The sequence below is a fragment of the Aptenodytes patagonicus genome, chromosome 3, assembly GCF_965638725.1.
Source record: "Aptenodytes patagonicus chromosome 3, bAptPat1.pri.cur, whole genome shotgun sequence".
Classification (NCBI taxonomy): Eukaryota; Metazoa; Chordata; class Aves; order Sphenisciformes; family Spheniscidae; genus Aptenodytes; species Aptenodytes patagonicus.
The window spans coordinates 63,678,885-63,700,525 of record NC_134951.1 but is presented as its reverse complement, the minus strand read 5'-3'; the positions used below and the strand labels follow the sequence as shown (position 1 = coordinate 63,700,525).

Here is a 21,641-nt window from a genome sequence, read left to right as displayed (position 1 = left end):
TCTCTGTAAGATTTCTTCCAGTTTGGTTTTTTTAATCAGTTCCTACACAATGGCTTAATGTCATATACAAACCAGATTTTCTGTTAAATCCTACAAAGCTCCTACTTAAGTGAATAGTATATGAAGAGATCTCTTATTGTGGCACATTAGTAATACTAGTAGATTGGAAATTCTGTATTAGTGATAACGTGTGCATAGATTTGGACCATCAGTAACAAATTACACTTCTCTATTTCAAGTATATTGGTTATGTGTTTAATAATGGTGCAAAAAGAAAGCTACAAGTTGGAAGAAATTATAAACAGCTCATGATTTTCTAGACTAGCTTGACTGATCACTCAATTAATATTTCCCACATAGTAAATGTGCCATTCTAGAGCCATCATTTGTTTGCAAGTATCGATTAAATACTCGACAGTCATTTAGGAAACACCTTGATTAATATCAAGAAGAAAAGAAAGACTGACTGTTAGTGCTCATCTCTACAGCTACATAACATAACCCAGATTTCTGTTGTTCTTAGGAAACTTTCAATATGGACCGAATTATTTGAAACCTATTCTTTCATTTCACAGAATGCCTCCACTGACATTGTATGAATGTTTATTATTCTGGTTGCCAGCACTGTTTCATCCTGGCACTGCTTCTGACTGTTCTTCCAGGTGAAGAAGGGATAAATTCACAGAACTCTGAGGACTATCAAGATTTTTTTCTCATGTTCCACCCTACAAATAAGGCACATTAAAAAAAAAAAAAAAAGAAAAATACATACATTGGTCGCTGGATCCAGTGGACAAGCCTTCGCATGGCCTGAACATATGCACATGCCTCCAACAGAGATATCTTTTATAGAATAGTAATACTGTAAGACAAAACAGAAATTGAATTGCTAAGTGGATTGTAAAATGCAGGTGCCAAACTACAGAATTCATTTCTGGTGACAAAACTGTCAGGTCCTGTTTTATTTCTTTTTTGATCTATTACAAATATAGCAGACAGTGTAATCCAAGCTGCGTCTGGATCAACAGATTCAGGCTTAGTGAAAGAAAGGGTATAAATTGGCACAGTTCCACTTGTTTGAAGTCACAAGCGCCGCATCAATTTATACGCAGCACGCACGAAACACGAGCATAGGAAAAGGCTATATGCACACTGGATAATGAAAAGTCAAATGCTAAAGAATTTATTCCCTTCAGAGGACATGAAAAGGAAAAGCCGTGATGATGGGGAGAAGAGAGGCTAGAACACAAACTAAGAAAGAAACACTTTTGTTCACCTTAGTTGCGTCTTACTCGGGCATTCACTGGACTGTGGAAAGAAGAACTGTTTTTCACTATTGGCCTTCTGAATGACTATGGAATAGTCTTCATTATTGAGATTTAACTAACTTTTGACCTGTTGCTCTGCCATTTGACCATTTCTATTTTTTCTTTGGTGGCAATTAATAGCCCTAACCAGAAAGAAGGATGGAAAGCTATTTGTCCTCATGTATTATGACATCTGTGAAAAGTGAATCTCACATGCCATCTTGTGCATTTTCATCTGTTTTGGTGAGGGTCCTGTAACATCCTAACAATTGGCTAATCCAAACAAACATGCTATTTGCAAATTTTGCTGTTTGTGTGTTCAACCTCTTTTTCAGATCATTAATAAATATATCAAACAAAATGGGAACTCATATAATTCAGTTATACCATACAGAAACCTTCTACCACACAGAAAATCTATCATTTATGGCTACCCTTTGTTTCCTGTTTTGTGGAACAGTGGTTGTCTAACGTCTTCTATAGGGAAAGGCAGGCAAGGATGGCAAGTTTCAGTTGCTCCTTGCTCCTTTGCGGACAGCCTCATGGAGAAATACCATACCCAAGTTATTATTCTTTGCTGGTTTGAGAAATCTGTGGATTGTCCTGCACTAGGTTTTCATGAGTATACAGTGATTTTTAAAGTGTGAATTGGGTTCTTATTTAGATTCGGTTTTGTGTTTCTGATCACTTAGAATCAGATTACTAAATTTGCACCCAGTTTCCAGGATTAGTGAGGCTGGAATAACTGCAATCAACTGGAAGGTTTCTGGGTTTGTAATACAAAACAGGGTGGCACATTCCAACCTTTCAGAAATAGACAGCACTTTACATATTTGGAGGAAGAAATGGAAACCAGAAATGTGGAACAGAAGAAGCAAATTTTCTTCGCAGTTATCCACCATTGATAAATGGTATTCATTAAAGCCAAGAATAACCATAGTCCCCCTTCACAACAAGCCTTAATATGGTGGTACCCTAAGAAAAAAATTAAAAAAAGATGTAAAATAAGATGATCAACAGAAAGAGGAAGTGAGCACAAAGAAAAAATGTGGAAAGGTATATATCCCCCAAAACAGCTTTTAAGAATGCTTAGTAGAAAAATCAGAGGAAAAATACAATAACACACAACATCTGAGCAGTGGAAAAACAGGGAGATGTGGCATAGGAAGAAAGTACAGACTGCAGAAAGAAGAGATCGGGGTGTGCACACATAAGGAACAGTGGTGAAGACAGGGGTATGGTGTGAGTTTGAATGCTACATCCCTTCTTTTAAGCTGAAGCACAATGTAACATTTTTAGTGTTAGCAACAATCATATAATAATGCTAAAAGAGTTGCATTCAGGCACTACTACTAGTTGCAGTACCACTAGTAGAATTTCTACTCAAAGTAAGTGTTCAAGGAATGTTAAAGGTGGCAAATGATTGAGCAGCAGAAGAGGCAAGAGGACGTTATCTAACAGCAACCACTTGCCAATTACCTGCACCCAAATGTTTACAGCCAAAGGAGCCATTTGCTTATGTTAATAAGCATGTTATGTATGTTAATAACACTATTAAGCAGAAAAGATAAAATTGTTACTTCTGCTATAGAGAAGATAACAAAATGCTGTGAAGAGGGAATCCTCTAACACTAGGATTTTGACAGATAACAACAGGTACTCATCATCTCCCAAGATTTCCTATGGCAAACAAAGGCAAGTACAGCATTTACAGGTGTAAGAGAACTTCTACACATGCATTTCTACTGTCTTGCCAGAACTTACCCTCCTGGTAACAATGGGATCAATTTCATTTGGATCTTTGTGTGCGAACATCATTAAATCAGCATTTAGTGTCCGTATCCTCTGAAATCTCAGGCGAATAAAGCGAGCAGAGGTGAATTCTAGTAATACGCGTGAAGGATCATCAGCACTAGGCCGTCCATTAATTAGAGAAGTGTGAATCTGAAGACAGGATTATTAATACAACAAGGAATTAGATGACAGCAATGCTGCCATGACTATGCCAACAAATATCATTAAAGGCACTGTGTGAATGCCTTTGCAAAGGTAAAATACCTTCTTTCTTTAGAAAGCAGATTTCCCCACAAAAATATTCCATGTACTCACAGACCCCAGCTCTGAGGCTTTACAGTAAAAACATTTTGAGCAAAAGAGTCATCAGCTACAGAAAGACTGTAGCCCAAGCTGCATACATGTACCAAGGCCATACAATAATGTCCATGCCGCAGGCAACTCATTTCTCCTCCTCTAGTCTGAAATAGGTATTTTCAAGTTATCAAACAACCAAAGGGCTCAAAATTTTTGTGTTAAAGGAATGGATACTTGGAATGGGACTCAGAATTCAACAGGGATCAGTTTGTACCTCTTAGAGCAGTCATCATCAAAAGACTTTTGAAGTATTTTTTTTCTATAGCCAGGATAAGGTAAATTGTAAATACTGAAAACTACAACAGCTAGATGAGACAAAATAAGCATTCATAAGCATCTCCCCTTTCCCACTGTCTCTTTACACAATACATAATTTCCTTTGAATCTTGTGCTCAGAAAGTTGAAGCAATTTCCTGTCTTGCAACTGTTTTTACCTGGTCCCTGAGGAAAGTCTTTATCACCTCTGAGAACTCTGTTCAGCATTTGTTTTTCCAAAAATGGTACCAATCTCTGCTCACACTGTGGTTTCTGTAAAGATTGCCCCCCTTTCTCTGCCTGCCCTATCCTAAACTCCAGAAATCTTCTAGATAAGTGTGCTCTGTGGCTCTTTCATAAAAAGACTCTCTGACACCAATTGCAGCAGCAAGGGCAATGCAACAAAAACAAGCAATCTTCTTCCCCTCCTGTCTTTTTAGCTGATCATGGCATACATTAGCTGTGAATCAACAAAATAAAACAGATGGGCTGCTACAGAATTGTTCTTGGAAAAGGCCTACAAGAAGAAGAATGTCAGGTATAGCAAAATATTGTTAATGAGCACCTAGGGGGAGGGAGGAAAGAAACCATTAATTTTCCTGTATTCTGAAGTGTTAAATTTTAATTGGGGCATTTTTATTACAGGCTGGTACACCGAAAGAATGTTCACATGCTGAGCCAAACATGTGGAACGTTAGAACGGATAAGAGAATTTATTTATTCTTTGCAATGAACATGTTGTGCACCTTACCTCAGTGCTCTGAGTGAGAGGTCAGGCCACACAGCCTTTTTTTTATCATTGAACATGATCATATTACCACTGTTTTAGGCAAAGAGCTGCATTCAGAATGCCAGCTGGCACTCAGCAGTGGCTGCCTCACACCGAGGAAAGAGACAGCAAATGTACTGCTCCCAGCAAAGCAGTAGCTCTTCCTTTCCTGGAGTTTTCACAGGCACTGGATAGAAGGCTTATTCAACAACTGCTGTCTTGCACTGGCCATAGAATCATAGAATCATTAAGGCTGGAAGAGACCTCTAAGATCATCGAGTCCAACTGTCAACCCAACACCACCATGCCCCCTAAACCATGTCCCCAAGAGCCTCATTTACACGTCTTTTAAATACCTCCAGGGATGGGGACTCAACCACTTCCCTGGGCAGCCTCTTCCAATGTTTAACCACTCTTTCAGTAAAGAAATTTTCCCTCATGTCCAACCTAAACCTCTCCTGGCGCAACTTGAGGCCATTTCCTCTCGTCCTATCGCTTGTTACTTGGGAGAAGAGACCGACACCCACCTCGCTACAACCTCCTTTCAGGTAGTTGTAGAGAGCGATGAGGTCTCCCCTCAGCCTCCTGTTCTCCAGGCTAAACAACCCCAGTTCCCTCAGCCGCTCCTCAGAAGACTTGTTCTCCAGACCCTTCACCAGCCTCGTTGCCCTTCTCTGGACACGCTCCAGCACCTCAACGTCCTTCTTGTAGTGAGGGGCCCAAAACTGAACACAGTATTCGAGGTGCGGCCTCACCAGGGCCGAGTACAGGGACACAATCACTTCCCTACTCCTGCTGGCCACACTATTTCTGATACAGGCCAGGATGCCATTGGCCGTCTTGGCCGCCTGGGCGCACTGCTGGCTCATGTTCAGCATAAATCTTGTCAGCCGGCTGTCAACCAGCACCCCCAGGTCCTTTTCCGCCAGGCAGCTTTCCAGCCACTCTTCCCCAAGCCTGTAGCGCTGCATGGGGTTGTTGTGGCCGAAGTGCAGGACCCGGCACTTGGCCTTGTTGAACCTCATACAGTTGGCCTCGGCCCATCGACCCAGCCTGTTCAGGTCCCTCTGCAGGGCCTTCCTACCCTCCAGCAGATCAACACTCCTGCCCAACTTGGTGTCGTCTGCAAACTTGCTGAGGGTGCACTTAATCCCCTCATCCAGATCATTGATCATGGCCATGTGATACTATTAACTTACTTATTTTTACTTATTTTCACTACCAACAGGGAAATCCTAAATCTTATCATGTCCAGCATCCTTTGTATCCACAGGTACACAAAATCACTGGGAGCCAGGAGCAACTGTCAGTCATATCTTGCCTAAGTATGAATCAGCACCTCTAGGCTTCTGCCATGTTATCTCCAGTAATAGGTGATATTGCTACCTCCTCCTGAGATCATAACAACAGTCTCACTTCGAGCTCTGACTCAATTTTGCTCCTTACTACAAGTAATTAAATTAAAGGAGACAGTTGGCTGGAAATGAACAGAATAAAATGCTATGAAAAAGACAGGGTACAAACAAAAGATTACAATAAAAACCCCAGAGAAAGCAAGGAGGAGCTCCTGAATGAGAAATACCTGGCTACAAGCAGGACAAAAACACATGACCGGAGAGAGCAAACTGCTCAAGTCCCCGGTGAAAAGAGAGAGAGGAGAACATGTGTGGAGAGCAAACTTCAAAAGAAGCCTGGAGATAGTGGCAATAGGTTCAGTGGAAATTGATAGATCTTTCCAAAAGAAGCAAGATTTTAGTAAGAACACATGCCTAAAGACTTCTTTGCATAATATTTACCTGTGAGCAAGGAAATACATTTCTTTTGAGTGTTTTTTCACACTGTCACCCCCTTCCTTTAAACAGGATCGAAGAGATTTCTTTCTTACAGGCATCAAACATAGACGGGTTATGGCTTAAAGCAGTGGAATACTAAAGACTGAACTTTGATATTCCAGAGATAAAGAAGAAATAGACCCGAAGTAGTGCTGAAAACATTCCCTAGCTCACTGTGAAACAGCAACAGCATCATGGCTATAAGCAGTCTGACTATCTCATCAAAAAGACAAAAAAATTAAGCTTTCAGGGGCGGGGGGAAGATGCAGGTAAAAGCCCATGTGTCAGAATAAACAAGTGCCCACAGAGAGTTCAGAGTATGAATCACAGACACAGCTTGACACCAAATGACACAGCTGACAAATAGCAGTTATATCTTTTGATTTATATTGTTTAAAAAAGAACAAATTTAGTCTTAAGGCACCGATGAGGGAAAAAGCCTCACTACCTTGGAGTGATAGTTTTACAGAATTAAAATGTAAATTAACAAAATAAAACAAGAGGCATCCTTTTCATAATAGACCCCCTTTCTAAAAGGTTTCATGGATCTATCTGCCAGCAGCACATCTATTTGGCAAGGCTAAATTAATAGAGATGATGGCTTCCATTTATATTGTCTTTCATGCTTGTGTTTAAATGTTTCACAATTTCATTTTAAAACAACAAACAAATAATTTCTCATAATTACTGAAATGCAGCTATATCCTGCATGAAATGTGGCACCTGTCCAAACATGTACACCAAAATGACACTGAGATTAGGAAATTAAAACTGGGTAGTTTTATCAAAATGAATCTGAAGGGAAAATTTTACACAGGCAAAATTAATTACTCTGAATTATTTCTCCTCCTCTCAACATCTGTGATGAAATCATTCATTTCTCCCTAGAAACATTCAGAATCAACTTGAAGAGTGTCCAACTAAGTTGTTCCTACTCCTTGAAAAGAGAATAAGGAAGAAACGAAGAGCACTTCGGGAACATCTGTCATTAATCAGGAACAAACAGAATTTTAAATAACTTTTTTTAATGAAGTTTCAGACTTACAGTATTTTCAATATGACTCTCACAATGAGACATCACTGTGTTTTTCCAGTGCACACTTTCTCTTTTCATCTACCTCCACAATCTTGCACCTAGTTGTACGACACTGTTCGCATGATAGCACATTTTCAGTCAGGACACTAACATGGCCCCTACCCTCCAAGTATTTTTCAATCAGATCTGAAAACTGTTCCAGTGAACACAGTCCTCAATATCCATCTACCATGATGTCATCCAAGATCATCATAGTACTTCACATATAGCTCCGAGTCCTGAAAAGACTAGCTCCATTTTCACACAGGCAACTAAGGCACTGATGTCCTGCACTAGCTGTACGCGTACTGCAGTATGAGCCACACTGGAGTTCTACAGCAGAGCTAAGATCCAAAGCTGAGTCTACCAGGAAAATATTAATACTGTAATCCACCCATTGGGCTTCTACAATTTGGATAATCTAAGTCCCCATGAAGGAACAATCTCAAATTTTCCTCAGGTTTTATGGACAACTTTTATTTACCAGTTCCAAGATTGAGGTAATCACCATTTTGGATTCTAAATGAAAGCTATGTAGATTTCAACCCTAGAAAATTTTTCCTTGACAAGGAATTTTTCCAGGATTATATTCCAACAAATGGGATCTTTGGGGAAAACGAGCATTCCCTTACAAAACACCTAAATGTTACCACAATGAAAGCCAAATTCTCATTTTGTAAAATAATTCTGAATGGTATCTATCTGACATGTTAACCAGTACAATAGTTAGAACTACTCAAGCAAAACGATATGATGACCTTTCCAGTAGCTGTGTTAGCAACTGTTTGTTCAAAAAGATTGTTTCACAGAATCACAGAATGGTTGAGGTTGGAAGGGACCTCTGGAAGTCATCTGAACCAACCCCCCTGCCCAGGACCATGTCCAGACAGCTTCTGAATATCTCCAAGGATGGAGACTCCACAACCTTCCTGTGCAACCTGTGCCAGTGCTCAGTCACCCTCACAGTAAAAAAGTGCTTCCTGATGTTCAGACTGAACCTCCTGTGTTTCAGTTTCTGCCCATTGCCTCCTGTCCTGAGGCACCACTGAAAAGAGCCTGGCTCCCTCTTCTTTGCACCCTCCCTTCAGGTATTTATACACATTGATGAGATCCCCCCTGAGAGCTGACCAGGCCCAGCTCTCTCAGCTTTTCCTCATAGAAGAGACGCTCCAGTCCCTTTATCATCATGTGGCCCTTCACTGGACTCTCCCCAGTATGTCCATGTCTCACTTGTACTGAGGAGCCCAGAACTGGACACAGCACTCCAGGTATGGCCTCACCAGTGCTGAATAGAGAGGAAGGATCACCTCCCCCAACCTGCTGGCAATACTTTGTCTAATGCTGCCCAGGGCACCATTAACCTTTGCCACAAGTTCATATTGCTGGCTCATGTTCAACTTGGTGACCACCAGGACCCCCAGGTCCTTTTCTGCCAAGCTGATTTCCAGCTGGGTGGCCCCCAGCATATGCTGGTGCATGGGGTTGTTCCTCCCCAGGTGCAGGACTTTGCCCTTCTACTTGCTGAACTTCATGAGGTTCCTGTCAGCCGATTTCTCCAGTCTGTAGAGGTCCCTCTGGATGGCAGCACAACCCTCCGGCGTTACCAGCCACTCCTCCCAGTTTGGTGTCATCAGCAAACTTGCTGAGGGTACACTCTGCCCCATCATCCAAACCATGAATGAAGATGTTAAACAGGATTGGACCCAGTAGTATATATTCAAGTTTGTTTAGTTACCAAGTTATCTATCTTCTGTATTTGGTTTGGAACCAAAACTTCTATCAGTTATTGAAAAAATGCATACCCTAGTTAAATGGAAAAACCAGAAAAGCCATTTTGTAACACCAAAGATCTACCTAATTCAATGTCCTGTCTCCAACAGAGGCCAGTAGAAAACGATTAGGAAGGAATATAAGAAACAGGGCATTTAGAGGGTGATCCCTCTGATACAATATCATCACTTCCTCTGACTGAACAGTCTAAATGCTTCCTGAGCTACAGAGTGAATCTGAGTCATAGTGTTTAATGTCTACCAGTTGCCCTTTTCTCTATTATTAGTCTACTCCCTTTTTCCACCCTTATGTTTTTCATCACTACAGACACTTGTCCCAATGGGAGGAAATTTGTTTCTTTTAAAAAAACAACAAAAATAACTGTTTCTGGTGGGGTTGGGTTTTTTTTTTTTTCCTTTTAAACCTGAAACTCAGATCATTAATCATTTCAGTGACAGTGTTCTAGTTTTTCATTTGAGGAAATTCTGAGTAGTCAACATCTTTTCATTTTTGAACTTCAGTATGATGTTAAATAAACTTTTTTTCAGAGAACTGTTGAGAATGCTACAAGTTGTCTACTCAAGAGAATTTAGTCCAACACTAGCCCACCAGCATTCATGCATAATTCTTTTTTTTCTTACATGCATTACTTTGCTTTTAGCAACACTAATTTTCATATAGTATTTTTCATTTAGTATCATAAGCTGCTAATAGAACAAATTATCTTATATGTTGCATTACCAACAAATGCTGCTATTACACTGTTTTCCAATTTTACAGATTGCTCACAAGTATGTTGAACAACATAGACACTACTAAAGATACTCTTTGAATAAAGAACATCTCAGTACCTTGGAATGTCTGGACCATGTCAGAACCAAAAGACCTATCTAGCATGGTAGCCTGCCTCCTACAGTAGCCAAACCAGCATGCTAACAATAAGATGAAGGCAAGCATACATAATACTTCCTCAGGGATTTCCTGAGCTATAGGTAGTTTCTACACATGTGGTAAGCCTCAAAGGATTTCCATGAACTTACTCAGTCTCACCTTAAATCCAGGTCACCTTTTAAAAATTACACCCATCACGTAATAAGGATTTTTTCACCTCATTTACATGTCATAGGGAAAAAGATCCTTCTTCCGCTTGTTTTAAACCTGCCTCCTACTAAATTCACTTAATACTTCCCAGTTCTTAAATTGGAACAAAGAAATGTATCTTTCTACCAGCTCTATTCTTCATTACATTTCTTTACTACTAATTAGCTTGGCACAGGTATCAGGCTTCCAGATCTGTAGTTTCCTTGGATTCTTAAGGAATGTTTCTAAAAGACTGGTGTTTCATTTGACAGCCCACACTCCCCAGTTACTGAGAATATTTGTAAGTGAGAGGTTAAATAATAACTGTTGTAATTCACCTATTTTAGCCTTGAGTTCCTTTTCACTATCCAATGTATCAATTATTTCTGCGCCTCTTCAGTTAACAACCTAGTTTGTGACTGCTTCTCCAACTCCTCTTCTGTAAATAATGTTTCTAGTGCAGAAACCCTCCTGACAGTCTCTATAGCAAAAACTGACTCAAGTCATTAATTTAGTTTTTCAGCAATGACCTTATCTTTCTTGAATACTCTTTGATCATCTCTCAGCCCACCAATTCTCTGGCAGACTTCCTGAATCTGATGTGTTTGAAAAAAGGTTTATTTCAACTTCATACTCAGTCACTCAGAATCTTTTTCCTATCTTTATTGTGGTTTAACATTTCATTTGCTGGAGCTTATTTTCCTACCTCTTTTCCTCATTTCAAGGAAAAGATATGACTTCTATTCATAAATGATGCTAGTTTACCTTTAATATCTATTACCTTTCCTTAGTTTATGGTTTAAACATGTTGCAGGATTTTTGGAACCATTCTTAAACATAGCACGCATGTGTGTAATGATATCTTTAAATGAACTCTAGGCTGTCTGAATTTTTTTTAGCTGTTTGACCATCTTTTCTATTTTTAAATTGTACTTTGGCAGATTTCATTCCCCTGGGATGTTGCATTTTGAGTATTTTCTGGTTATTTTTACATAACAATTGTTCAACAGTTAATACTCCTGACTAGGATCTGTGCACCATTTTGGACTAAATCGTGGGTTTCTTTACTAGCTGCACCAAGAACATTCAGGTGTTTAAGAAATACTCTTTTGCACTACATTCTATGCTGACACCTACACAGTCTGCCAAAGGGTTACAGAAGGCTGATACTATATTCTTAGCCTTCCTTTGGCAAGACCTGCTCACTTCCACACTTCTGTTTGGACAGTTGCTGATATAACATTAAACCTATGCTGTCCCAATTTAGGTGCTGATTTTTATTTCACAGAAATCTCATACACCATTTTATTTCTGCTGACTTTCTTATTTTATTTTATGTTATTCTTAAATCCATAGTGTCTCTCTTCCACAAGCCACTCAGTCATTCCTAAAGAACTTCTTGTTTCTGACATGCCTATTATGTCACCTCCTTCCAACAACCTTTAAGGGTAGGTATTAATTAGCAGAGTAAGTAACCTTTCTCAGCTGCTGGGTATGGATACTTTTGCAGATACTGGGGCAATACTTGGATGCATCCAATCCTAGCTTCTGTAACAAAGACACCTGAGAGGATTTGCAATATGTTCCAGCCAGATGACCATCAGACCATCCAGCCATACGACCAGAATTTCACAACACATTTCATTGGGTTTCTGCCACTGAGAAGTGACAGATGTAGCCCAAGAAACTTTCTGCCATTTTTGGCATTAGACAAGTCTCATGTACTGATGAACATGGACTTATTTAGACTGTACTTGTAATGGGACTTCAGAACAGAAAAAAGTATCACCCCGCACCCCACCATATATTTATACACTTTGATAAAATCTCCTTGAGACTTCTCTTCTCAAGGCCAAGCAATCCCAGCCCTCTCAGCCTCTACTTGTAGTATAGATGCTCCAAGTCCTTAACCATCTTCCCAGCCATTTTCTTGACATGCTCCAACATGTCCATGTCTCTCTTGTACTGAGGAGCCCAGAACTGGACACAGCTCTCCTGGTGTGCTCTCATCACTGCTGAGCAGACAAGGAAGGATTACCTCCCTCAACCTGCTGGTGACACTCTAACTAATGCAGCCCAGGATACTGTTGGCTTTCTTTGCTGCAAGGGCACATTGCTGGCATATGTTCAACTTGGTGTACACCACTGCTGTCACTCGCTGTTTCCTCCTGATGCTCTTGGGTGATTTAGGCACAACTGGCTCACATCTCATTGAACAGAGCTCCCGGCCCATTATCTGCTACCAGGCACTGAACTATCATGTAGCTACTCATCTGCAGGCAGAGAAGGGGCCTTCCTCCTGGTGTCGGAAGTCACCAGTTTGCAGTCTTCACCACCATGGGAGTCTCCATTTCTGAACCAACAGGTACAGACTCTGCCTACCTCTATTTTAGCACAGTTGTGGCTTCAGGCTGCAGAGTCCCAGAGAAAAGTCAGTTAATCTCTTTCCTGTCACCTCTGATGTTGCGCAGTCTGCTGACATCCTCCTGCAGTTCTTTACTTGGTGACACAAATCCCCAACCACAGCAAATATTCTGCAGGCAACAACACCATCTCTTTCTGCCTCAACCTCAGCAAGGTCCCAGATAGCTCTTGCAGCCTCAGAGGTGAAAAGCTGCATCCTCCCTCTGGAACTCAGCCTGGGTTGAGGGCTCTGCTATACTAGTGTAGTTGCTCCAGTCGGTGCTGGGGACTGTGCCCAGACCGTGCCTCACCACCACTGTTGAGCACAAAACCACTCTTTCTGCCCCTCCTTCTGTGCACGTTTCTGCGTGAACTGATGTGCAAATGTGCAGCATGTTAGCTGCCTCTGTTGTTTTACTTAATGCAACAGTAAAAATGCTGCTGCTTTGCATGAAAGTATATTATCAACTGCTAAGTTACTTAAAATTATCACACTTCAACAAAGTTTTTAAAAATTTTAAGTATGCACAATGTTCTCATTGAAATGTAAAATATCCACATATGAATCCAAGTGGTGTATTTTTCTACTTAGAACTTTGGTATTTGAAGTTAGGTACTTTTCCAAGCAATTTGAGTGCAGTCAATCTCAAGCTGTTTGTAGGATAGAAAAAAACCCAGCTGTCTGGCTATGTGGCATGGAGTTTTTATGTTCACTTTCCTTTCAAGAAAACAGCATCGCCAACCAGTATGCTTTTCACTGATGCATATCTATATACTGAATGTTAGATAAACTGGAAGACTTAATTCTTTCATAAAAAGTAAAGGTTACTTAGTGTAATTTGTCACAAGCATGGAGCAGGAACATCACTCTACAGTAATTTTTGGCTAGTAGTGGTAAAGAACTCGCTTTGTCCGAATACTCAGTAGTTTATTTTGGACATCATATCAAGACTATGGGCTTCAAGCCTGATGCTCTGTGTAAGGCAGTGGTCTGAACCTAAAATATTGTCAAGAAAGGTCAATTTCTCACTAAAATTTAATCTCAGACAGCAGCATAAAGGAGATAAAAGCTTCTGTCCTGCACAAAGACTTGCTACTTGATAATCAGCAGTGGAGAAGACAGATATGTCAGTCTTAAAATGATTTAATGAGAAAGATACTCCATGATTTATATTCTCTAGTTATGCAAGCACATCAATACAAAGATGGACAACACTGAACATCAATTTTTCCACAGGTGATTCAGTAGCTCTCGTAGTTCTCCTACCCAATACCAGCTTTAATTATCTGTTGCAAATAGCTCATTTGCAGTAGATGTAAAATTACTGTTGATTAATTAATCTCTTGGCACCTTATATTTAATCCCTAAAGACAAAAGTTCTGTGAGTTTTCTTAGTACAAGCCCTAATCTATCATTAGACTTGGTTTCAAAACTAGAATAGTAGATGGAAGCATATGCCAGAACTCAGCATCCAATTTTTCATCATAAATACATACTGTATATAAGAAATAGTGTATTTGGCAAGGTTTGCTGTATTTCTAATAAATATCTCACTATCTTAATAAATTAATGGTTTAGCAAGTGAAAGCACAACTCCCTTCTGTGCCTTGCTAATGAGTACAAGAGCTGCTTGAAATGCAGTGCTTAAACTTGCATTAAAATGTCAAGGGCTATGCATGTCAAACTCTATCTCAACTAACTCATTCCCCCCAAGAATACAGGCAAATGTCAGCTTAACGAACTGTTTAGCAAATACTATTGTGTCATTGACAACTATACCCTACAGCTTAAGCTAAATAAGGCTTCATCTCTTCAGTTCTGATTAACTTGCTTTTGTCATTTTCCTCTTTCCAGTTTCACTTGAAACTTAAATTGCTTATTCTAGCCATTGCTTTTTTATGGTTCCTGTAATTCTCATGCTTGTCATTTTTGGACAAGAAACAGTTTGTCAAAGACATCATCTTGCATACTTTTAAACAGACTGCTCATTGTAAGAGCAATAGTTATTAATAAATCACAGAATAATAAGGAATTTGATTACCTTGAAAGTACATTTGTCATTTCAAGTTTTTATTTTCTTTTGTTACTGTCTTGATTAAGTGGAAACACTACACCATGCTGTAGTTTCAGCAACAGTTATGCATATTGCAGTCCGTAAGGGATTCAGGCAAGATGCAAGGCCTGGAATACTGTACTTTAACACAACAATGATTGTTTGTGTTCTACTGGCTCTTCAAAGTGTACTTGCAAGCGAGACTCCATCTCTTAATACAGTAGAAAGGTATTTTGTGCTTAGTAATAACTAACAAGATGATAGCTGGAGAAAAAGTTAAAGACTTGGCTTTTACAGGAACATTCTCAAAGATGAAACACACTGAACCAGTATTTTTAAGAGTTATCTACAAGCAGGTAGATTGGCAATGTGCTATAGGTTCTAACACATAATACCACAGGTGACTTATGATTTTAAACCGTCAAATGACAGCTTTTTTAAATTTCACCGTACACAACAGTGGTCTGACCTCTGACATCTGAAAACTGGTATGACCACTGTCATTCTAGTTTACATTTTGTTAGTGTCATACAGCTGCTGCCTAACCTAGTGGCCATTAAGCAAGCAGATTAGAGTAAGAAAAGAAGCCACATGAACTCAATGGCTGATGCCAATGGCAACTCTAGCTGCAAAGCAATTCTGAAAATTATGTTAGTCGGGGTTCTGATCAAGCAGAGGTGAAACACGCTGGCATTACTGAGTGAAACACTACCGCCTATCTGCTTAATGGATGAAATATAGTGGTCTGTCAACCGCATTCTTCACAGGTACTCAAAAAGCACAACATAAAAATCTAAATTATGCTATTTTTTAAAAAAGCACTGAAGTGAGAGCACACTATCTTAAGAGGATATTTTTTCACTACTACTTTTGAAAGTAGTACGCTTCTTTTTGGACAATGATCATGAATGGGACAAGTAATTCCAAACAAATGACTAAAACAGGAAAGTTATGTTTTCTTGCAGATTATAATAAAAAGCATTCTGATCCCCAGATTTAACTACAGCACTTCTAACTATGCCAAACCAAACAATATTTAAAAAAACAACAACACCCCCCCCACTTTCCTACCAAGATACTATGATTTCCCTCATTCGTTATACAATTGTCCTAAAAACTCATGGCACTTTTCACTAGATTTTTTTCCTGAATGAGATGCGCTGTGGAGTGCACTGTGGAATTACAGACAAATTACTGCCAGAACAGAATGGTGACCAGTAGAAAGAAAATCCACATGAACTTGTCCAGCTGTAAGCGGTTGCAAAGGGCTGCCAAACACAACTGCTGATGTAAAAGAGGGAGAACGTGAGGATTTAAGCTGTTCAAACAGTAAACAAGTACATCTGCTCCTGAATGTTATCATTAAATAAACTGCAGTAATTTGCTTTACATTACTGCAGCATTATTGTTTTGAACTACAACTCCGAAGAGTTTTGAACTGGGGAAATTTCAACAAAACTTTTTGGTTTTTTTTGCATTGCAGACCCATATGTGGAAAAGCCCATTACAATTACTGTACGGTGTTGGAGTCTAAGTTCTAGCAAAACCCGTGTCATATCATTTGGAACATCCACTGATGAATGCTTTTGAAAACCAGATGGGATCCCTTTGAATGGTAAGCATTCAGTGCCTTTAAAACCATTTATAATGTTTTAAAAAGAAAGAATAAATAGGACACTTGCCTGTAGAATGCAAAAAACTTCGATCCCTCTCCCATTCTGAACCTGGTCTTTTCAGACTTGGAGATATTTTACAGGGGCTAATATAAGAAAAGTCAGGGAAAAAAATCAATTTCTAAGTAGCACAGAATGAACAGCCCAGGCCAGGAATGGTATCATAAATCTTCTGTAAAACACAGGAGATTAAATAATTATGTGCATGAAAACAACTTTTTGTTCTTTGCGCCTATCATTAATCGTTGTAAAGTTACAAAAATAGTAGTGCTTACTTTGGCTACAAAAACTAAACTTGGCAGGGTTTTGTCAAACTCTCAACTGTTTGGGTTTTTCAGATTTCATTTATGATATATGCTATAAAATAATATGACATGTATAGTAAACTAGTGTACTGGTTTTGGCTGGGATAGAGTTAGTTTTTCTTCATAATATCTTGTGTGGGGCTATGTTTTGGATCTGTGATGAAAACAGTGTTGATAACACAGGGTTATTCCAACTATTGCTGAGCAGTGCTTGCACAGCATCAAGGCCTTTTCTGCTTCTCACACTGCCCCCCCCCAGTGAGTAGGCTGGGGGTGCACAAGGGGTTAGGAGGGGACACAGCTGGGACAGCTGACCCCAACTGACCAAAGGGATATTTCCTACCATAGGACATCGTGCTCAGCAATAAAAGCTGGGGAGCAAGTTTGCCAGGGCTTTTAAACTGTTCTTTTAAAACTGTTCTTCCTTCAGAAGTTCCTCCAACTTCTAAAACAAAGAAAAGCTCTACTGTGGCTACTTCTTTATGTCCCTCCGTAGGGAGCTCAAGCCACAGAATTCACCTGCTATGGACTTACTGTCCTTGGCAGTCCTATTATATCTCAATTGCCTATCAGCTTTATTATTCTGATGTGCTTGAAAAAGCTTCTCATATCATTTCTTAGGCCTTCAGCAGAGTCATTTTCTTGATACGGAAGGGCAGTATTTTGGATCTTGCTCTTTCTTTTGCCTTTCTGTGATTTTATGTTAATTTGCAAAATTCCTACTTTCCTTGCTGGGACAAGATGTTTTTATATGATGTCTTTTGGTTTCTAATGCCTATTATATACTCAGGTATTTTATCCTGCTACCCTTCTGGATATTCTAAGATTTATTCCTTTTTATAAGTAGCTCCTACATATTTAAGAAGAAAATATATAAAAATATATTTCTACTTTTAGAGATCACTTTAGCTTTTTGACTGTCTTTCCAAATTTTCTTAGGAGCACATACAATAGTGAGAATATTATTGCCACTTTACAGAACAGTCTTTAAATAACAGTATTTTGAACTAGCCTGTCTTGCACTCTTCTCACAATACTTTGAGTGGCTTCCCTTATTCTAAGTTCTCCAATTAGACTGCTTCTTGGAAGAACATTTAAGGGAGCTCAAAAATCAGCCTCTACTCCATCATGACAGTTAGCCAGCCTATGGGAACCTAACTGTAGTTTCCTTTTTCACTACGGTGTTTATTTTTGCCTTCATTTTTGCCTTCACAGCCTCCTTAGTTTCACCACCTTGATTAAGTAGTATTGCAGTCCTAACTTTTTCTACTCTTATTTAGGCATGAAATACCAATTTTCTCAGACACAGCATTGTTTGCTGATACAATTTGTCTACTTCCCCAACTTGGCTCTATGCTTTCTTCATTCATGTGTTCTAGAGTCTAGACCTCGATCAAAGAATTTGTCCATTGGTATTACAGTGTCCCATTGACTAACTTTCCTTCTATTGATTTTCTGTGACACCATTTAAACTGAAAACTTCAGGTAAATGATGCTGTTTGGTTTTGATTTTCTTTTACATAAAATTCCTTTGCACTGACATGAAAGCATACCTACATTTTGGCCTCAGGCTGTCCTATTCCTATGTCCCTGCTTCAGTGAGATTTTATTGATCAAAATTACTCCTCCGTGTAGCCCACCTGGATTTTAACAAATTCTACCTTTAAAAAAATTATTCATTTTTTGACAATACAGAGTTTTATTATTTAAACATTAAAGAATGATTCATCTTGAACTATGCACTCACTAGATTTCTCCCAGCCCCTGGTTTTAAATTACCTTATAACCTTTACTGCTTTTCCCTTCTCATCTCTGCATCTCTCAGCTGCTTATCATCCTTATCAAGTCTGTAAGCCTTTGGCCACCAGACTCATTAAAAACAAGAATTAAGCTATTCTTTCTCCCAGTAATTATCCATGACTGTTAACAACTACTCAAAAAAAAAAAAGACAAAAAAACACCTTAGAAAGTTGTGTTATAATTTTCTCATCTCAGAACAATAACCCTACACAAAATGCAATAGATAGCCAAAGTAAATAAATGTTTGTGGTTTCACCTCTTAGTGGAAAGTGCTTACAAGTAGTATTTCATTTAAGCAAAATTTTCTATTAAGTATTTCAGTTGTGTGGGTAAGGTCTTCAAGTATCAGTTCCCCCACCCCCAAAACAACCACCTGCTGGGGATCTTCAGTTCCCCTAATCAAGCAGAAGAGAAAAAACTCACCAAGTTACCAAGTACCCAGTGTTTCACTGCCGGAATGAAATGTACTGCTATCCAAAAATCAGCTACCAGACCCAACAAGAAGACAGGTTTGGGTCATTACAAGTAAATATCAAGACTTAGGTGTACCATTTCCCTTTGCAACACTAAAAGAGTATGTTGAGTTATAAACTACATTTACAGGCATGAGTCCTCCTTTCGTGATTTGGAAAAACTACCATAGATCTGTGTAAAGATGTGCAACATACATCTGCAATGCAACACAGTAAGCACTGTGATCAATAAATAATTGATGCTAAAGGAAAAAGGTAACTCATCTAATCAATTTGACTCTTCAGCTTCAAACTGAAAGACTGCTCTGTATAGTACATACTTTGTATATTGAAGCTTTATTACTTTTTAAGTCTTACGATTCATATGATTAATCAGCTTTTCTTTTTTTCCAGAAATGGTAGAAATTACGACATGAGTTTCTGCTCAGGGACAGAAGACATGCCAAGACAGAAAAGTGGACTGTCTGACTAACTACACAAAAGAAACTTTCAGTCCAACTTGGCATACACAGATGTACCAGTAAATATCCTTCCTCTTGTTTTTACAATAATGGAAGACTGCTATACTACTTATATCTAGTTTTCCACAGTTGTTTCCTCTTTGGTGCTTAACTTAGAAGTACATTATACATTTTATATCAGCTCTTTTTTTTCTATAATATTAAATATCAGAAACTCAACTTCACTATGAACTATCAACTTAAAAATATTACTGCAAGTTTTCCTTTCTCAGGGAAAAATTAACAGTGAATATTGCTATAATGCGATTATAAAATTACTGACTTGCAAAATTAGTTGTACAAGATTTGACTAAATTATAGTGAAGACTATTCTCATCATGCATAATAAAATCATTTAAAGTTGTCTTAAATTAAATGCTAGATGTTTTCAAAATTCTCCTACGATATTGAGCACATATGTCAAATGCTTACTTTGTTTTTTCCTTTTACATATCTATGAATGCCTATTAGGAAATCAGGAAATGTTAATAATTTTATATTAGTGAGGCAATATAGCATTGTGTACATGTAATATGTAAAATTTATCCATTTATTTGGTAGTCATTCGTTAAATGTCTTTTTTTTCTCTCACATTAGCTACTCAAGTTTAGTTTTACTGTCAAATAAAAAAAAAGACAAAAACCAAAAAGCAACAAAATGAACTAGACCTGGATCTTTGTCCAAACCTCAAATCTGTTTTATTTCTTTTTGTAAACTGTTTCTTTCATTGTTGTTCTAACTGGAAATTTTGGACCAGCTGAAAGCTTACGTGCCAAAATTCTTGAAGAAAATCGATGCTCTATCCCTTCTTGGTAGACACAAGTAACTTTTTAGCCTAAGTTATGCTTTCAAAACACTCAAAAAAGGAGACTCACAAGTAGAAGTCATCATCACAGTCATTTCACTGAGACCAATCATACACAAAAAGATGATATCCAAAACCACGGCTTGACCATAAGACTTCCTGAAGCAGCTGTAGCCAGGAGGTGGGGGTGGGAGGGGAAGCAAACAAAATAGAAACCAAGACCAATAGGGAGAACAAAGTATGATGTAATCCAGAATGTTAAGCAGTGACTGTTTAACCACTGAAGTGGTGGAACCCTTAATTAAATGACATGAACAGTCTTCATGAAAGACCTGATCCAAAGGTTATTGACTTAAGTGGAAAGATCTTTAATAATAGGCACCATTTATCTAAGGATCCTGTCGGCTGTCCCCATTACTAATCACTACAACATATGAACTGTGCATGTAAGACAGAAAAGCAAGAAGATGAGAATGATCCTAAGCTGATGGGACACTTGGATTTCAGTCCAGAGAAAACCTGATTCATTATTTTTTACAAACTGAAGCTATGCCACCTGGCTAGAGAGCCTGACTCAGAGTGCTAAAAACCTGGGAAGCAGGACATGTTCTTGGATGCAAGGACTGCATCTGATAAAGACCTCTACCAGCTAAAGCTTTCTTTTGCTTTCTAGGCAAAAGACTGTCACATGTCCTCCATTCATAGTTTTGTGAAATTTGTTTTTGTTGTCTTTGCATTTTAAAAAAAAATTAAAATGACTGAATAAAATGTTTTCATTTTGCATCACATCGGACAACTCATATTGATCAAAATAAAAATTTCCCTTTCACTGTTTTGAAAAAAAAAACTGAATAATTTAAAATTATTGTTATCCTCCCTGTTCAGACGTCAAGCTGAAAAAAGTTGTTCACAGAACCCTATTTTGAAAGTTCTGACTCAGACTGCATTCATTAGTCTTTGTCTAATGTCTGTCTAAACTGCGATGCTGGAAGCAGAACCAGCTTAAATTTCTGAACAGTTTCATCTGTTAAGAACAGATTGTTACCTAGTTTTTTCTATCATCCATTTTTTGCAATGACAATATATCAACAAAATACTGGTATAAGACAACATATGCCATAACCACAAATACTCTAAGGAAATGTACAGAGATGCACATCAAATATATAGAAATTTAGCACACTCATGAGAAATGCCTAGGGTGATTGCAGCTGAGGGCATGGAGAGAGATATTACTGGCATTATTTTTTACTGTACAGATGCCTTTTCTACATCTTATGCTATTGAAAAGAAACCTATCACTGTTACTCAAGGGGAACTGACAGTTCAGACTCTAGAAAATGATTTCACAATAAAGACAAGATGATGACTGCATGTTAGAAGCTGAAA

The 21,641-nt window shown here is 38.6% G+C and overlaps 1 protein-coding gene across 3 annotated transcripts in view; it reads right to left on the bottom strand.

Moving 5' to 3' along the window:
* The window catches only part of LAMA2 (laminin subunit alpha 2), a 389,998-nt gene that overhangs the window by 234,140 nt on the left and 134,217 nt on the right, over positions 1 to 21,641 (bottom strand). For all 3 annotated transcript variants that reach the window (XM_076333575.1, XM_076333576.1, XM_076333577.1), the window contains exons 5-6: positions 3,072 to 3,251; positions 773 to 862 (exon numbers count right to left, since the gene is read on the bottom strand). In XM_076333575.1, the coding sequence (XP_076189690.1) occupies positions 773 to 862; positions 3,072 to 3,251 (270 nt within the window). The remainder of the gene's footprint in view (positions 1 to 772; positions 863 to 3,071; positions 3,252 to 21,641) is intronic.